At 49.2% G+C, this 19,411-nt stretch overlaps 1 protein-coding gene across 1 annotated transcript in view; it reads left to right on the forward strand.

Annotated features, from left to right (window-relative positions):
• TRPM1 (transient receptor potential cation channel subfamily M member 1) overlaps positions 1-19,411 on the forward strand; it is a 153,929-nt gene that overhangs the window by 121,126 nt on the left and 13,392 nt on the right. The window contains exons 16-23 of the mRNA XM_084816707.1: positions 4,129-4,427; positions 5,838-6,066; positions 7,487-7,609; positions 8,310-8,441; positions 13,048-13,176; positions 13,990-14,241; positions 15,739-15,931; positions 17,348-17,368. Of these exons, the coding sequence (XP_084672833.1) occupies positions 4,129-4,427; positions 5,838-6,066; positions 7,487-7,609; positions 8,310-8,441; positions 13,048-13,176; positions 13,990-14,241; positions 15,739-15,931; positions 17,348-17,368 (1,378 nt within the window). The remainder of the gene's footprint in view (positions 1-4,128; positions 4,428-5,837; positions 6,067-7,486; positions 7,610-8,309; positions 8,442-13,047; positions 13,177-13,989; positions 14,242-15,738; positions 15,932-17,347; positions 17,369-19,411) is intronic.

A 19,411-nucleotide genomic window follows, 5' to 3' on the forward strand; every position in this document is an offset into this window, starting at 1 on the left:
CAAAGGAAGCATCAAGAATGTGTAATCTTCTTTGAACTCTCTTTGCCTTTTCTGAGGACTGCAGAGCAATTGTTCAGCTCTACCAAGGCGGGTGGTGGCTGGGTTGAAAGAGCCTAAAATGGTCAACAATGGCCCCAGTCCAGAGATGTGCTATATGCAGCAGGCCATGCACTGGCTCCACAGATGTCCAGTGCCAGTTCCAGGTTTCTGAGGGCCCTGGGCAAGGCCCCCTCAGTGGGCCCCCTCCTCCTTCAGCGAGCCCACTGTCTCACCGCCATGGTCCCCAGCTCTTGCTCCTCCTCCCCTTTCCATCCTTGCTGCCAACTGCTTGCTTGACAGGCAGAGAGCCAGGGAGGACGTCGGCCGTGGCATCTACTCCACCATCTCACCACCACTGTTGCCTGAGTCAGAGAAGGAGGCAGATGAACAAGAGGGCTGCAGTGGTGAAGAGGGGCAGCAAGTCCAGAGGACTCTTGTCAGTGGGCCCCTGCTGGGGCATGGGCTCTCAGCAGGTGCCCAACCATGCCTACCCTTGGTGATGGCCCTGGGACAATCATATTTCATCTTAATAAGCCACAATCTGAACGAGCCGTTTGCCTGCGCATGCAGCCCTTTTGCTTCTCCCTTCAAGCGAGCAATTAAGCCAGGAAGTATGCCTGACCATACCTGCTCTTGAAGTTGGCCCTGCATGTATCTGATAGCTAATGCCTCTCCTCCCACGAGATGGTCGGTGCGGCCAGCTTTGACGATGCCTGTCACCTCTTCCGGGGAATGGAATCCAAGCCCGGCCCTCTCAACACAGGAGGATGGGGCTATATTTTGCGGGAGAATTCTGGGACTCCCAGTTGTCTTCACAATTGCCTCTTAAAGAATGGTAAATATGGAACGCCTGGGCTGTCTGAAAACTGGAAGTTGGTGTGCCTCCTTCCAAGCCTGAATTATGATTTTTCATGGTGGTCCTTATCCTTTAAGACTCCTGCTCTACTCTCTGTAGCTCTCTTCGGTGGCTTACTTCCATGCTGGCTCTTGCAGTAATGGTCTGTCCGCATCCTCCTTGTCCCTTTAGGAAATGAGATAAGAATCCTGTCGGTGTGCTCTGCATCAGAAAGAGGAGAGACTGTGTGCTCCAAGGTGAACATGCCCTTTAGTCTTCTCCCTCTGTTGTCTTCTCCTTTTGCGTGCAACTCTGCTCAGTCTCTGCATGGCATCCAAAAATTAATTTTGGTGTGCATGTTCTTCTTGCTGCTTTAAAGGATTTTATCTGTGCTTTCTAAAATTCTGGTTGCTGAGATATACTTTTGTTCTGAATTGAAATGGGAGCTCCCTTTCATTTTTACACCAGAAACAGTTTAATTTTCAAGTGTGTAAGAACACTGCCCACTGAGGAGTTCCACCACACACCCCATGTTTCTACAGAAGTCACTTGTCTACATGTTCTTTCTCTGTAGGTAAGCAGTTCCGCCATGCCTCTGAAACAGGAGTGACTGAATGTTCTGATCATGGCAAGAATTACATGCATATTAAGTAATCACATTCCAAGAATTACCTGCCCCTAACAGAAAGAGGCCAGGCCAGATCACTGGTTCCTTCAGAGACACAGCAGGCAGCCCTATATAAAGGCAGGCCATTGTGCTCCACCTCTCTGCACTAAGGGGGCCTGCATGACCCAATCACACTTAAAGCAGGGCTGCAATGCAGCCCATGCCTAGCAGAAGCCACTCGGAGGGACAGTAGGCCATATCACTGATTCATCTAGAGACACAATGGGCAGCTCCCTCTGAAGGCAAACAATTGTGTCGCATCTCTGCCCTGCGAAAGCTTGCATGATCCGGTTACAGCGACATAAGCCTTTTACTCCGGGGTGGCTGCGAGTCGAGGTCCCTCGGGATAGATGGCACAGTCGCCACTTCGCGGCCATCCGTGGTTTTCTCCTGGAAACCGCGGGTTTCTGAGGTGGTGTTTTGCTGCGATTTTGGGGGTGTGCTGCGGTTGCGGCCTATCTGTCCCTTCCCCCAACTGATTTCACATTTTGCGATGGGCGTGTTGTAGGCATGTGTAGTACTTGTGTCGTCACTCTGTGATGCCCCTTTACTCCCCCCATCCCTTCGCAGCTGCACAGTTACAGAGGCACGGAGAGGCATTTTCAGTCACTTAATCACACTCCTGCATAGTTCTGCAGCTTTGTATCTTCGCAATGGATGCTTTTGGACTGAGTGCCCAAGGGCCGGGGGAGGTAGATCTTGGGGGAGGACCGTCTTCACTCCAGCCACCATTTCAGAGTGATGGGTAGGCACGTACCGCTCACACTTCTGAGTGCAAACCATTGTGAGAGTCTCGGGCTGGGGAACTGACAAACAGATGGCTGTCAGGGTAGAAACTGAGCCCATAGTGCCCCAGAGCAGTTCTGATTCTGAGGAGGAACAGCAATCCGTGGGAGAGGAGGCAGCTCATCCCTCACAGGCACAGCAGCTGGCAGAGATTCCTCCTGCCGGCATTCCTGAGATAGATAGTGATCCCAGTGAGAAAGTGTGGGAACGAGGCTTGCTAGATGCTTGACGCAGACGCAGGGAGCGACGAGCGATGGAGGGTGCGGAAAGGAGGCGTAGCACCCGTTTGGCATACAAGCAACGGCCGCCTCCCATGCACCCAAGGGAGAGAGGGATGATCTCTCCTTAGCCCATAAGTTCTGGGTCTTCAAGTGACTCTCTTTCAAATGGGGATCAACTGCCTATTCGAAGCTTAGGCCACTATGCTGTTCCTTGCTTTAGTTGCTGGTGATTAGCCTCTGAAAGAGTCATTAAGTTGTAAAAGGATTAAAGCTTTGAAAAGAATCATTTTGTCTGTGTCTTGAGTTGGCTATTGGAGTCTACTGAAAAAGGCCGCCAGGGCACTCCTGACAATGGCGTGGAAATGAAGGAGCACAGAACAACCCATTTTTAACAACCCATGCTGGAGGCGTTCAAGACGAGGCTGGACAGCCATCTGTCAGGGATGCTCTGACTTGGATTCCTGCATTGAGCAGGGGGTTGGACTCGATGGCCTTGTTGGCCCCTTCCAACCCTACTATTCTATGCTTCTAACTAACAAGGGTGGGAAAGACACAATAGAACCCCTAAAATACAAAACAGCCCATGAAGTGTTGCACCCCCACGCTCACATGCCATTAAGTATAATGGCAAAAAAGGGAACCGTGAGTCTGTTAGGGAAGCCCACAGTCAATCTCAAGTGTATCGCAGGAGATGCTAGTTTGAAGCCGCATTGCTGCGCAGTTGCGACAGGGTGGGGTGCACACCCAAGCAAAATAATAAACCTACCTGGCCTGTCCTTAACATACCTAAGTATGGGCCTCCCAGGATAGCAACCAGCTGTCAGCAGAACCAGGACAAAGGGAGACCCCATGCCTCTACCTGAGGCCTCTTTTAAAGCCCAGCCCTGGCAACCCAGGGCAGATTTTGCTTTAGCTGGTCACCGGCTCTGCCCCTGGGTGGGCTGCCCTGGGTGGCTCCAAGAGGCTGGAACTCCCCACCAAACCCAGTTGTTGTCACTCCCCAATTAGCAGGGACTGTGCCTGGCCTTGAGCGAAGGGCCGAGGAGCCTCTCGATAACACACTATTCCAGATGGTTGCACTTGACGGGACAACACGGCCTCATCTCAGGCTGGAAAACAGGCCATCATTCTTGACAGAACCTTTAACATTTCAAACTGGAGATCACATGGGGTCCTTCTTGCAGTGAGTTCAACAGTAGCCCAATGCCATGTCACATTATCTGAACCTAGGTGGATTGACACACCCATCTGAAGTTGCTGGGTCAGCGTATCCCCCACTCGCACAGGTGCAACGTTACACTGCAATGCTTGCATAAGAGCCTGTGTTGTGGATTTGCAGGGAAGCTTTGCATGGAATTACTGTGATTGCTATAAGAAGGCTCCCTTGTATTAATGATTAACACACATACTAATTTTGCATGCTCATATTTCCTGGTTCGCTCTGGGGCTCTACAGCTTAACAACAGCATGCAGCCTTTTCCTTACGCATTTCCCCACAGCCCTCTAATTGCCGGCATCCTTTGCTGTTAACTGTGGCACTGTAGTCTCAAAGTGACATTAACTCCATTGCTCCTCCCTAGGATGATGAACCTCCAAGCAAAGGAAAGAAGAAAAAGAAGAAGAAGAAGAAAAAGGAGGAGGAGATCGACATTGATGTGGATGATCCGGAGGTCAGCCGTTTCCAGTACCCCTTCCATGAGCTCATGGTATGGGCAGTGCTGATGAAGAGGCAGAAGATGGCCCTGTTCCTTTGGCAGCGTGGAGAGGAAACCATGGCCAAGGCTCTGGTGGCCTGCAAGCTCTACAAAGCCATGGCCCATGAGTCTTCGGAGAGTGAGCTGGTGGACGACATCTCCCAAGACCTGGACAACAACTCCAAGTTAGTCAACTGGAGCGCATGGCGGGCTGGTGTGAAACATACACCCAGTTACCTGGGGGAGTAATGTGACCCAACTGTCTCTGGGCCGCTCCCCTGGAAAATGCCAACAACAGGTTCATTTTTCTTGGGTGTGTTGTGTGAGGTTGACAGACCAAAAGTTTGTAGTCATGTGGTTCAAGAAAAAGACTGGGTGATCAAGGTAGCAGGGAACCGGGAAGCACAACTCACTGAAGAGGTATTTGCCACTGCAAGGGTTTGGAGGTACCATTGTGGTATCAGCATCCGGGCAACTCTGCCTCTTGTGCCAATTGCTGACATTCAGCTTACATGGAGCTGGCTGTGCCATCTCTCTCGCAGGAACTTCAGAAGTGGGAACATCCCTGTAGAAAATAGATCAGGCTTGAACAAGGGCTCCTAACAGTCCAGATTTAGGTGCACACCTTACTGGTCCCAACATAACTAGCTGGAAGAGCGTCTTACTGTTTTTGTAATTTAATCTTATACGTATATTCTTGGCTTTAAACACGAACCCACCCAAATGTTATGATCATCTATAGAGGCCCTTCTTTGAATCGCTCTGCTATCTGAAGTGGTGAATGTACAGAGGGCCTTCTCAGTTGTGGCACCCAGGCTCTGGAATGTCTCCCCAGAAAGTCTCAGGAGGCACCGAACCTGATGTCTTCTCAGTGCCTGGTGAAGTCTTTTTGTATTTGCCCTGGTCTTTCAGCATGTTATCTAAGCTGGTTTTAATCAACAACATTTATGGATTTTACTGGTTTGACCACTTTGATCTGTTTTTTGTTTTGTTCTTGTGATGTTATTTTTATATATTTGTTTCTTTGTTTCTTTTTTTTTTTTAGTTGTTAGCCACCTGGGGAGGTTTGCACACTCAAGGGTGGTATATAAACATTTACAGTATTTCCTTTTTTATATGAAAAATTTATATCTTGCCCTTCTGATGTTTACACACCATTCAGGCAGCTGACAACAATTAAACCAACCATAAAACACAAGAAAATCACTCCCCTCCCCGAAACCACAATATAATAATGTCAGAGACCAGTACAGTGGATAAAAGTGTATCTAAGTTTCAGATTAAATAAGCAAAGACTTCTATTATACATCAGTCACCTTGTGAACATTTGGCAGGCCTGCAATGCCATACATACATACATACTCCACCTAGAGTTGAAGCAACATCCATCCATCCATCCATCCATCCATCCATTCATCCATCTAAATAGGCTGCTTTTCTACAAATGAAACCAACAGTGCTTGTAGATTAAGTTATTCTGTAAATGTGCTGGGTTTTGTCTTTCCAATTTTCCCCCAAACTAGTCAGCATTTAACTGTATCTGACCTATAGCTGATTCTTAGACATGATTCCTTCCTGCCTCTTTATTTTTCCAGGGATTTTGGCCAGCTGGCTGTGGAGCTCCTGGATCAGTCCTATAAGCATGATGAACAGGTGGCCATGAAGCTCTTGACTTATGAGCTGAAAAACTGGAGCAATTCTACTTGTCTGAAACTTGCAGTGGCAGCTAAACACAGGGACTTCATTGCACACACTTGCAGCCAGATGTTACTGACAGACATGTGGATGGGAAGGTTGCGCATGCGGAAAAACCCGGGCCTTAAGGTAGGAACAAGCTGCTGTTGCCTGCAGATGCATTTCATAGAATCATAGGGTTGGAAGGGGCCGACAAGACCATCGAGTCCAACCCCCTGCTCAATGCAGGAAGCCTGATTCCCAGGCGGTCTCCCATTCAAGTACTAACCAGGGCTGACCCTGCTTAGCTTCCGAGATCAGTTGAGATTGGGTGTTTGTTTACTAGAGGGCAGTCAATTCTCTGAACAATCCCAAATCAGTGTCCACCTTTGGCTGCATCTTGAGTGCCGCATGGGAAAACATGGCACATGTCTCCTGACAACATGCTATGGAGGAGACCCTCCTTGTGTTCTAAATCCACCTAAGGTTATGCTGATGGCTATGAGGAACAGGGCCTTTTTGGTGGCGGCAACCTCTTTGTAGAATTCCTTGCCTAGGGAAGCACATCAGGTCCAAGATCTTTTCACTTTAGGGGATTGGTTAAGGCTTGGCTATTTCAGAAGGTTTTTGTAGTAGCAGGCTAAGGTGCTTGCAGTACACTCATGTTTTATAAGAACCCAGACAAAAGGTCCATCTTCTCCACCATCCTGTTTCATGAATTCAACAGACCTCTCCCACTGTTTCCCCTGCCTGTATCTGGTTTCCAGAAGTATACTGCCTCTGAACATGGAGGATCTGTTTTGCTACCATGGCCCATAGCCACCGGTTATAGAGGCTCTACTCCTCTATGAATTTGTTAAATTCTCTCTGAAGGCCATCTGGGAAGGGGCATAGTTCAGTGGTAGATCACCTGCTTTGCATGCAGTTGGTCCCAGGTTCAATCCCTCACATCTCCAGGTAGGCTGGGAAAGAATCCTGCCTGAAACCCTGGCACACACAGTTCCGCTTCCAAGATCATGGCAGTATCTACAGCCTCAGGTGGGGGAATCCAAAAAATGCTATGGTCTCTGGGACGCTCTCTCGGGACCATAGGATTGTGCCCTTAGTCTCTCTTATCTACCTTCAAACACCTTAGAAGCCAACTAGATAAGACATTTGAGATCCACAATTAGATCTCTCGTCTCTTAAGAAGCCATGTGGGTGTGAACTGGATTGAGACTGGATACTGGAGGAGGAATGTTTTTAAAATCCCTTGCTATCTGCACTGTTTTCTGAATGTAACACACCTCCACTGTCTGCTGAAGCTACTGTTTAGGGTAAGGCTTCAGTGGGTGGCCACTTACATTGGGGAAAACAATTAAGCCCCTTCCCCTTGCTACAGTCCTGACTGAATTCACCTTCCACCTGAACAGACAGCTGCTTTAAAAAAAGATAGAGAGACAGGAGACCCAGTCACAGATCTCCGCCGTCTTACCTTGTTTGGCCAGGAGTTACCATTCTATGGATTCGGTGTTTGTAAATCTTAAGTTGGCCTTACTGTGCATTGAGCCAACCCCCTCTTCTTGCACAGGTTATCATGGGGATCCTTTTACCGCCCACCATCCTGTTCCTGGAATTCCGCACTCAAGATGACTTTTCCTACCAGACTTCAAAGGAAAATGAAGTTGGAAAAGAAAAAGAGGAGGAAAACGTGGTCAGTATGTCCTCTTCCCAGAACTTCTCTTCCCAGAACTGCCTTTATGGGCCTCTCTATATGACAACCACATCTCTGCTTTCCGCCAGTTTAATAGTCATGGCTTCCCTCTTCCCAAAGAACCCTGGTGAGGGTGCTGAGTATTTTCTGTTTGAGATTCCTACTCCCCCTCAGAACCTGAGGAAGTTCTAAGCCCCCTCTCCCACTCCACCCCACTACCACTATCACCCCACCACAGCTGCCCCACAAATGTACATGCACAGGGGGTGTCAGGTGGGCATTAGCTTTCCTGAAGCTGCGCTCTGCGCTGAGCTCCCTCTATAAGCCCCTCTCTGTAGACCTGCCCCTGGTGTACACAGTCATTTCTTTTAGCCACTGTTGTCTGTGGTCAAACAGATTTTGCAGGTTTTTGAAGCACTGCAAAAACCTACACAACCAGTCTGACTAGAGATAATAGAAGGACAAACAAAATAAGTTTACATATGATAAGCAGTGGGAGTTCTAGTACTCCTCTTGTACCTGACAAATGTGTGTCTGAAGAAAAGAAAAAACAAACAAGTAAGCAGAGCGCTTGTCAAGATTCAGTCATCCAAACTCTTCCCCCACACACACTTTTTTTCCTGAACTCTGAATGGATGGAAGTCCTCCAGAGGTAACAATCTGTAATAATAAGCTGCCTGGTTGCTTGTGTCCCTTTCAGGATGCAAATGCTGATACTGGTTCCCGAAAGGGAGATGAAGAGGACGGAAACAAAAAACAAAGGAGTCTTCCCATTGGAACAAAGATCTATGAATTCTATAATGCACCAATCGTGAAGTTCTGGTTTTACACAGTAAGTGGAAGAATTGTTTTCTTCCCTCCCTGCCCCTTTCTTCCTTTGCATTGTGTCTATTACATCTCATGTCATGGGATCCACTCTCCCACTGTGGTTTTGCCACTCCCAGCTACCTTGGATCAACTTGTACCCTGAGTGTGTGTGTGGGGTGGGGTGGGGTGGGGGGTAGGGGATGGTTTATAGGACTTCAAAAAAAAATGTCTAAGCATCGCCTTTGGTATAAATTTGCTGCCATCAACAGCTACATGTAGACCCATTCAGACTGGCTGTTATTTTAGTAAGAAAACAATCCTAGAGAGACAACCTGAAGGTGGCACTCATCATTTTGTATGGTGTACCACCCTCACTTCTTTTTGTTCCCCTCTCATCTCTGGTAATACAAGTTTTGGAAACACTGCAAAATCTTGTAAACACTAACAGCAACCAAATTTTTTACTTTGGGTATATTAAGCATGAAGAAAAGACATGATAGTGTTCTAGCTGAGAGCTTCAATAAAGTAATAAATAAAAGAAAAGTAATAAATAAAGAGCCAGGGCCTGCAGGAGAAGCCACCACCACTGGGGAAGAGGCATGCCTGCTGCTGCTGGGCCTGCCGCCGCCGCCACCGCCGCCACCACCACCACCACCAGGCCTTCCCTGTGGACTCCTGCCTGGCAGATTGCCAGTCCCTGCAGGACCAGGCCCCAGGTACTGAGCCAGCTGTGCTGCTCCACCTGCCCCTCCCTGGAGGGGCTACATAAGCTGGCTGGCTGAGGTGGTCTGGGAGAGCCAGGGCCTGCAGGAGAGGCCACCACCACACCGCCACCGGGGAAGAGGCGGGCCTGCTGCTGCTGCTGCTGCCGCTGCCACCGCCACCGCCGCCGCCGCCACCGCCGCCAGGCCTCCCTGTGGACTCCTGCCTGGTGTTATTTTTAAGGGGATTTTTTTTTTAGTTGTTGTTGTTGTTGTTTCTGGGGGGGTTTGTTGTGTTTCTAGGGGTGGGTAGCCTGCCTGATAGGCGGGAGCAAGGGGGCATGTGTCCACCTGACGGAGGCAGTGGGGGGAGTGTTGGGGGCCAGAACATACCGAGGCTGGGCGGCAGGCGCTGGCAGAGCGCTAGGGGCAGGCCATGCCAGGTAAGGGGAACAAGGGAGAGATGTGTAGTATCTGTCCCCTGCTCCGGGCCTGTCCAGAGCCAAAGGATGGCTGGGGGAGGCGTGACCCCATCTTCTGGCCTTCGTTTGCTGCTCTGCAATGCCAGGTCTGTTACCCAGAAAACCTCCCTCATCCATGACATGATCCTGGATGAGGGTGCAGACCTGGCATGTATTACGGAGACCTGGCTGGCCGAGGCTGCTGCTCCAACCCTTGTAGCCATGTGTCCAGCCGGATTTTCGTGTGCACAGCAGCCGAGGGCTGGGGATCGGGGAGGGGGAGTGGCTGTTATCTACCGAGAGTCCTTGGTCTTCACCAGACCCCCTCTCCAGGAGACTAAGGTTGCTGAGTGCATGTACTGGAGGTTGGGCCCGAAGGGCAGTCTGGGGATTCTGCTCGTGTACCGTCCACCCCGCTGCACGACTGACTCCCTGGCCGAGGTGCTTGAGGTGGTCTCTGATGTGCGTGTACAGTCCCCTAACTTACTGGTGTTGGGGGACTTCAACGTACATTCGGAGGCCATCCTCACAGGAGCACCTCGGGACTTCATGGAGACCATGGCCTCCTGGGAGCTGCACCATATTCTAACTGGGCCCACCCATGTAGCCAGTCATGCACTAGACCTTGTGTTTGTTTCTGGAGAAGCGGGGAGTGATCTGGAAGTCGGGGGTATATCCACCACCCCCTTGTCATGGTCAGATCACTATCTGGTGACGTTGGACTTCTCGGTTCCACAACCCCTCTGCAGGGGTGGAGGACCCATTAAAATGGTCCGCCCCAGGCGTCTTATGGATCCAAATGGATTCCTGAACGCGCTTGGGGATTCTCTGGGGCACGCCAACAGCCACTCGGTCGAGACCCTGGTGGGTGGCTGGAATGCCGCAATCACTGGGGCATTAAATCGGGTGGCTCCGAAACGCCCTCACCCCCTGAACAGGGCTCAGACTGCACCATGGTTCAATCCGTGGTTACGAGCTCTGAAACAGGAGGTGAGACGGCTAGAGCGCCGGTGGAGGAAGTCTCGCTCCAAAGACGATCAGACACGGGCTAGAGCTGTATCTTCAGCCTATCACGTGGCGGTGAAGGCAGCAAAAAAGGAATATTATGCTGCCTCTATCATGTCCACAGAGTGCTGTCCCAGGAGGCTGTTCCAAGTGGTCCGGAGCCTGGTCGGTCCTGTGGCTCCAGAACCACTGGAGCATTCTAAGGCCTCCTGTGAGGCCTTGGCAAGGCACTTTGCAGATAAAATTGATCAGATTAGGTGTGTTACTCTGCACGCTGTGGATACAGTTAGTGAGCAAGAGGCGGCCTGTGGCAAACCGGTTTTGTGGGGATCGGTTCCAGCTTCTTCCTCCTGATGAAGTGGACAAGGTGCTTTCATCTGTAAGGCCGACCACCTGCTTACTTGATCCTTGCCCATCTTGGGTCATTATGGGCTGCAGAGAGAGACTGGGTGAGGGGATCAGGGTGGTGGTGAACGCTTCCCTTGAGGGAGTGATGCCATCAGCCCTCAAGGAGGCAGTGATAAGACCGCTCTTAAAGAAGCCCTCCTTGGATCCTCAAGTTCTGAACAACTTTCGCCCAGTCTCAAATCTGCCATTTTTGGGCAAGGTGATTGAGCGGGTGGTGGCGATGCCGTTGAAGGCACACTTGGAAGAAACCGATTATCTAGACCCATTTCAGTCGGGCTTCAGGCTTGGGCATGGGACAGAAACGGCCTTGGTCACCTTGGTAGATGATATGAGGTGGGCTCTGGATAGGGGTGAATGCTCCTTCCTTGTTCTCCTCGACCTCTCAGCGGCTTTTGATACCGTTGACCACGGTATCCTCCTGGACCGCCTGGAGGGGTTGGGCATTGGAGACACCGTATTGCGGTGGTTCCAGTCCTTCCTCTCCAGCAGGTACCAGAGGGTAGCACTGGGAGAGGAGGTGTCGGACCCGTGGCCACTTACTTGTGGGGTGCCACAGGGTTCCATCCTCTCCCCAATGCTATTTAATATCTATGTGAAGCCTCTGGGGGCTATCATCAGGAGGTTTGGGGTGCGGTGTCATCAATATGCGGATGACACGCAGCTCTACCTCTCGTTCAAATCTTCACCAAGGTTGGCCGTAGAATCCCTGTCCAAATGTCTGGAGACGGTGAGTAGCTGGATGGGGAGGAATAAGCTGAAGCTGAACCCTGACAAGACCGAGGTACTTTTGGTGGGAGACAAGAGGAGGCTGGGGGATGTTGACCTGGTGTTGAATGGGGTATGGCTACCCTTGAAAGACCAGGTCCGCAGCTTGGGGGTCATTTTGGACTCCCAGCTGTCCATGGAGGCTCAGGTGTCAGCTGTGAGCCGGACAGCACTGTATCAACTCCATCTGATACGGCGGCTGCGCCCCTTCCTTCCCGACCATCTGCTCCCATCGGTAGTACATGCCCTGGTCTCCTCTCGTTTAGACTACTGTAATGCGCTCTACGTGGGGTTACCCTTGAAGACGGTTCGGAAGCTGCAGCTGGTACAGAACGCGGCGGCTCACCTGATTAAAGGCAGCCGCCGTTGAGATCACATCACTCCAGTGCTGAAGGAGTTGCACTGGTTACCAGTTGTTTTCCAGGCCAAATTCAAGGTGTTGGTTTTGACCTTTAAAACTCGATATGGTTCCAGCCCAGCCTATCTTAAGGAGCGCCTCCAGCAGCACCAGACAGGCCGCTTAACTAGATCAGCCTCGGATGGCCTTCTCTCTGTCCCATCAGCCAGTACAGCTAGACTGGTGGGGACAAGGGAGAGGGCCTTTTCTGTGGTGGCCCCCACTCTGTGGAACTCCCTCCCTAGGGAACTCTGCCATGCCCCCTCTTTAATGAGCTTCCGTCGTGCATTAAAAACGTGGTTGTTCAGGCAGGCATTTGGGGTGGGTTAGGGTATTTTAGAAAATGTTTTTATTGTAGAATTTTATTGTTTTAAACTGTTTTATTGTATGTTGTACATCGCCCAGAGTGGCTGGGTGACCAGCCAGATGGGCGATTAATAAATTTAATAATAAATAAATAAAATAAAAATAAAATAAATAAATAAAAATAAAGACCTCAAAGGGCCTTCATTCAGAATATGGAGCAGACTTGTTCCCTGTTGCTCCAGAGGGCAGGACTGGAACCAACGGGTGGAAATTGCAGGGAAGCAGATTTCAGCTAAACATTGGGAGAAATCTCCTTATGGTAAAAGATGTTTGACGGTGGAACAGGCTGCCTCAGGAGGTGCACAGCTCTCCTTCACTGGAGGTATTTAAGGCTGGATCTGCCAGGGATTCCATAGTTGCAAGATTCCTGAACTGAGCAGGGGGTTGAATTAGATGACTTCTGAGGTCACTTCCAACTCTATGATTCTGGGAGGAGGTTTCATTGTTCTCATTATCAAATATATCTGCAAATGAGTGAGTTGCATGAACACCAAAATGTTGTCCAAGATCTCTTCTCTCTCTTTCCAGATCTCCTACCTGGGCTACTTATTGCTGTTCAACTACATCATCCTGGTTCGGATGGACCGTTGGCCCTCGGCCCAAGAATGGGTTGTCATCTCATACATTGTGACTCTGGCTTTAGAGAAAGTAAGAGAGGTAAGTAGCAGCCATAGCAGTGGTTGTTCTTTGGAAATATGCAACCTGTATCGATGCCAGGAGAAGGGAGAAAAGCACTGAGCAATACAAAAGTTTCGGTTTCCTATGTATTCCCACCACCCACTTCTTCACTGGCATATTGGGACATGAAGTCAGAGGCAAGCCTTGGGCCAAGAGAAGGAGAGGGAATGCCAAGTCTCTGGCTCGTTCCACTGGTGTGTGGGGCCATCTTGTGCAGGCTTATTCAGAAGTAAGCCTACCTGGGCTTCACTGGGGCTTACTCCCAGGAGTGCATGTTTTGTCCTTTAAGGAAAACAGAAAATACTGGTGCAGAATGTAAGGAGGGGAGCCAAGGTGTACTGTTGCAGGCATCAGGGCGGACAAAGAGTTGGCTAAAATGGGTAGCCAAAGCAGCAGAGGCGGGCTGGAGGCAGGAGTGGGAAGGGCACGCCCACCTGGGTAAGTTACAGGTGCTTGGCTTACACAGGTGGACATGGGCAAGCTCAGAAGGGAGCTCAAATCCACTGCTAGCCCCACCCCCCGAGCCAGTCTGTGGTGGTTTGTCTCATGCTGAACCTGGCCTCCTGGCAACAGGTCCAGTTTGGGTCCAGGTCCTCCCAAGAATCCCAGCTCAAAACCAGCTGTAGGTTGTATATTTCATGCTGGTCTTCTATGACCAAGCTGCCAGTGAAAAGCCATTAAGTCTCTCAAGCTTTTTTCTCACATTGCTTTCGGACCATCCTACACCACACTGAATTGCTCTCTCCTCACCCTTCCACTCCATTCTCTCACCCCCTGTTGCTTTGCTTCCAGATTCTGATGTCAGAGCCAGGTAAACTAAGTCAGAAAATTAAAGTGTGGCTCCAAGAATATTGGAATATCACCGATTTGTTTGCCATTTCTGTGTTCATGATTGGGGCCATTCTCCGTTTGCAAAACCAGCCTTACATGGGTTATGGAAGAGTGATCTACTGTGTTGATATTATTTTCTGGTACATCCGAGTACTAGACATCTTTGGTGTGAATAAGTACCTGGGACCTTACGTCATGATGATTGGAAAGATGGTAGGTAACCGTGTGCTGAAAGTGTGAGAGAAGGCAGGTGTAACGGCAGCTATTCAAGAGGTATAGAGTGAAAGTATAGCACAGAGCTGCAGGTTGTCCTAAGGCAAGATGCTCTGAGAAACTGGCTGAAGTACTGGAATCTTGCTAGAGGACATGGGGCTTAGAGTGACTTGTTCCAGTCATGCATATGTGTCCCCAGGTTAATCAGAGAGCTTGTCTGGGCAATGTCTTACCTTGGCTCCTCAGATGGCTCCAAGCAAACTTGGCTGTGCATTTCAGCACAAACAGATTGGGTTGAAAATTGGGGCAAACCTTTGCTGAAGCAAACCTTGCAGTGGCTAAAATGTTGAAGTCGCCATCCAGCCAAAGTTATAGAGCCATGGAAGTTAGTAGGCATGGTAATTATTGTTAAGAACATTTATATCCCACCAGTCAGTTAAAAAATAACCCAGGAAATGAATTTAAATAGATAAATATAAGAAGAACATAAGAAGAGCCCTCCTGGATCAGACCAAGGGTCCATCTAGTCCAGCATTCTGTTCACACAGTGGCCAACCAGCTGTCGACCGGGAACTCACAAGCAGGGCATGAGCACAACAGCACGCTCCCATCCATGATCCCCAGCAACTGGTGTACACAGGCTCACTGCCTCTGGTACTGGAGGTAGCACATAGCAATGGACTAGTAGCCATGGATAGCCTTTTCCTCCAGGAATGTCCAACCCCCTTTTAAAGCCATCCAACTTGGTGGCCATCACTACATCCTGTGGTAGCGAGTTCCATGGTTCAACTCTGCGCTGTGTGAAGAAGCCCTTCCTTTGATCTGTCCTGAATCTCCCACCCATCAGCTTTATGGGATGATCCCACTGGATTCTAGTATCTTGGGAGAAGGAGAAAAATAGAAACATAATATAATACAATACCAAATTAATAAAACAGCAGATCCCTAATAACAGCAGAAAACAATAACATTGTTATTAAAACCATGCAAGAGTAAAAATTAGTAGCAACAACAGTCATTTAAAGTGACAAGCAAAATAATTGAGGCTCGCACCTTAAACTCACCAAGGTTGGTGCCAGGTAAATGTCCCTGGGGAGAGTGTTCCAGCATTGGGATGCCACCACAGAGAAGGCCCTTTCTTGGGTGCCACTTGCTCAGCCTCTGAATACAGGGGCACCTGGAGATTTTACCCTCCGAATTGCAAAGCATGTGAAGAACTTGCTGTCACTTTGCGGGGAGGGGGAATTACCTTATATTATAACACTAACACCTTGGTGGGAGCTCCCAGTGATCTCCCCTGCAGGTACTCGTCAGGTCCACATCTACCTAGGTTGCTCCCAGGAGCTTCACTGGGCCCACCGCTTGAGAGCACCCCTTTGAGTTTCTTTGTCAACAGGGATTATGCCTGCATGGTTTATCAGTACTTTTTCAGCCAACACACACTGACACATTAGTGATATTAACACAAACGTTGCTCTGGGCTCTTTCCCTGCGCAGATGATTGATATGTTGTACTTCGTGGTGATTATGCTGGTGGTACTGATGAGTTTTGGAGTCGCCCGCCAAGCTATCCTGCATCCCGACGAGGAGCCGTCTTGGCGGCTGGCCCGCAACATCTTTTACATGCCCTACTGGATGATCTACGGAGAGGTGTTTGCAGACCAGATAGACCGTAAGAGCAGAATTCATAGTAAGATTCTGTTTCCTGTTTCTGAGGCAGATGATCAGGACCAAATTAATCAACACTCCCATTTTAATTTGGAATCGGCATTACTCTTTCCTGTTCTACCGCACCCGCGCCTTTGCTGTTGTGGCAGACACGATCGTCTTCCTCAAATGAGACATCATCTTGGAGTGGTTTCCTTTGTTTTGCAAGTTAAAAAGAAAGAGAATTCTTCTTTTTATAAGCCAGAAACCATCCCTTTCCTCCCATTCACACAGAATTTTTTTTTTTTAAGTATTCTAAATATTGGCCACACTCTCTCCAAAAAAGGCCTTACTTAGGCAAGATTGCCTGTGATGCTTCTATATGTCTCAGTAGGACTTCACAGGAGGTGTCCCTGGGGATTGTGGATGTGTACGATGATGCAGAGCATGATTGTACCGTGGCTTTTCCACATCCATCCCATCCCACATCCAAGTGTGAGGAGTTTTCCGGCAACTGAAGCCCTGTTTTAGGGGGAAAATATTTGGCTGTCCTACAACAACTGCACATTTTCCCACAATAAAATGATTGCTAGGAAATGCACTAAAATGTTTTTTGTTTCTTTCTTGTACTTACAAGCGAGCCTTGCATGTATTTCTGGAAGGGTTGTTCAAAACTCTTTGTCTTATATTTGAAAAAAATGATGGCAGGACTGAAAGTCTTGGTCTTCTACTCCGTTTTTTTTTTAAATTGTTATCATGTAGATACGACAGAAAACCCCCATTTTGCATGGGATGCATCATTCAACTTTTTGAGGATTTCGTTTTTTTAAAATCAAGTTTCTAGCCCTTATGGATTTACAGTGTGTGGACAGCTCCTGCTGAAATCTTTTACGGACTGCCAGCTCTCCTTTGGTTCTAGACCTGGACTGTATGGACCCTGACCCTTCCTGAGATTCTTATCTATGAGACCTTGGTCTACGGGGCCAGCCCGAGGACTGTGTTTCCAAACAGCAACATGCGTTCCCAGAATGGCCGTGCCGTCCATCTTGTGCGATTTCTGTGTGGTGTTTTGTGCTTGTGGTGAGAGTCGACCCATGTCATCCTTACATAATTGAAATAGCTTGAATATTTACATGATCATCTGCCAGCTGCCTTTGTAATTCTCTTTTGATTGCCACAAACGTGCTGCCGTACATAATGGTTTCAGAAAAACAAAGAAAAGGAAATTGCAGGGCATTCAGGAGCCTGGACAGAGCCATTGTTTCGGAGCATGTATCTCGCCTGTTATAATATTTGAGGGTCTTATCTTTCTCTGGCAGCCAAAGAGCTATGATATTGTCAGTCATGAACTTTCCTTTCCTATTATTCTTCTGTTCTTTTTCTCCCCACCCCCCTTTCCTTCTTTTTAATGTTTTTGTTTTTCGTTTGCTCTATTCTTTGCTTTCGGGACGCTGTGTAGTCTATGCCATGGAAATTAATCGTAAGTCTTTGTGGGGAGCTAATGAATTAATTAAATGGTTTTGGGGGTGGTTCCCCTCTCCCCCCCCCCGCCCCACACTGAATAGCAGCCCTTCAGTCGGGGTTTATCTCTGCTGTTAAACACTGCATCTGCCAAAAGCCACACACACTGTGACCCACACAGCTCCCACCCTGTCCTGCCATCTGAAATCCACAGCTTAAAACACTTGGCAGGCAGGCGGAATGGTAGATGATAAGCAGAAGCGAATGACTGGGCCCATTCTATACAAAGCTCAGATCAGATGGTGATTCTGTTCTTGGCTTGTACATCAAGACGAGGCCAGACAGCCACCTGCCAGGGATGCTCTGACTTGGATTCCTGCACTGAGCAGGGGGTTGGACTCGATGGCCTTGCAGGCCCCTTCCAACTCTACTATTCTATGATTCTATCAGACCACATCTGAGAATCTGAATGCTCCTCCGCCTGCAGCTCCTTCCTTCTGCCCTCTCCCTCTGGAGGCAAGATCCTTTAATTCTGACTGTATCACTAAGGAGCAAAGTACTCTGCAGACCAACAGAGGAACTGCTTCTGGGGGTTGGCATCTCGACCATCCGCAAGCCCACCGAGTCTGTCTGCAGTGTCTTCTGCCCCCGCCCCCGGAGGGAAGAGCCTGGAACCTCGGCTGTGACATCCACCTCTAGGGAGCAAGAGAGGCCTCCCATAAAGCACCTCCACAGACCCCTGCTTACATGGCCCCCTTGTCCTGCATTTTAATGATAAGCCATTTGGAGTCAGCCTTGGCTGAAAAGCAGGGATGCGCATATAAAAATAGAGATCTTCCTGCCTATAGAAAACTAGATGTCAGGGCAAAGGCATCTAACTTTACCTTCACAGTGATATGCTAGTTTCCAGTGTGCATGGCTGTGGAGGTTTGGGGTGTTTTGGTGGGGGAGCATTCAAACATGCACTCCCCTCTTTGCAGCCTGAAGTGACACAGACAAGAAACAGTTTCTTCTCATAATCAGTTGTTTGTCTAACCCTTCCTCAATCAGGAGGATTGGACTAGTACTAGTGAGGGCCCTGGCTAACTCTTAGAGCAGCCTCCCCCAAGCCGGTGCCCTCCAGATGTGTGGCACTGCGGCTCTCATAATTCTCCACCAGCATGGCCCTTGGCCGTGCTAGCTGGGAATTATGGGAGTTGCATTGGGGGAGGCTGCTTTAGAGCAATCCAGAAGGCGTAACTGTGACGCTTTCAAGAGCTGTCCGAGGTTCCATTGCTTGGCATCCCTGGATCTGTATCAGGAATATGGGTAGTGGTGGTAATCCCAGTGTCCCCTCCCTGTGAGTCTCACTCATGCCAGTGATGGCACTTTAGCCTGTGCTCAGACAGAGTGAGTGACACCTTCAGTCTCCATCCCTCAGAGGTTCTGCAAAAGAGTACCAGTAGCACATTACCCAGGATGCACAATGACACATCCATGTGTTGGAGCATTCAGGACAAGCTGCTTGACGATCCCTTCATCCTCACCCCCCCGCCCCACTTCCCTTGAAGCCTTGATGCACTGGGATAGTCCACATATTCACTGCTCCATGCTAGCACATGGAAGTTTGAGGTATGGGGCCTGAGCTAATGGAAACCCACATTTTACAACAGATCTCTGTAGCATCCTAAGCAAAGAAAAATATCCGGGGCATCATTTAGGCCTATGTTTTTCCCGTTGCAATGGTCGAAACACTCCTGGCTTTGAAATGTAGCCAGCTGCCGGCCCTCTGACTGTTCCTGTGGTTACTTTAAAAACATGTTCCAATATCTATCATAAAGGAAGCGAGTCTTGGCTATTTGATGATAAGCTGGAAAGTCAGTGTACTCCAGATTTTGCAATGCTCCACCTACCTGCGAGTTAAGTAGGTCTTGACCTCACCCAGAACCCAGAAGGCTCCCCCACAACTCTCTCTCTCTCTCTCTCTCTGCACTGAGCTGCTATAAGAACATAAGAAGAGCCGGATCAGACCAAGGGTCCATCTAGTGCAGCATTCTGTTCATACAGTGGCTAGCCAGCTGTC

This window comes from Heloderma suspectum, chromosome 11, assembly GCF_057233095.1.
Source record: "Heloderma suspectum isolate Gila_16-S chromosome 11, 16-S_ref, whole genome shotgun sequence".
NCBI lineage: Eukaryota > Metazoa > Chordata > Lepidosauria > Squamata > Helodermatidae > Heloderma > Heloderma suspectum.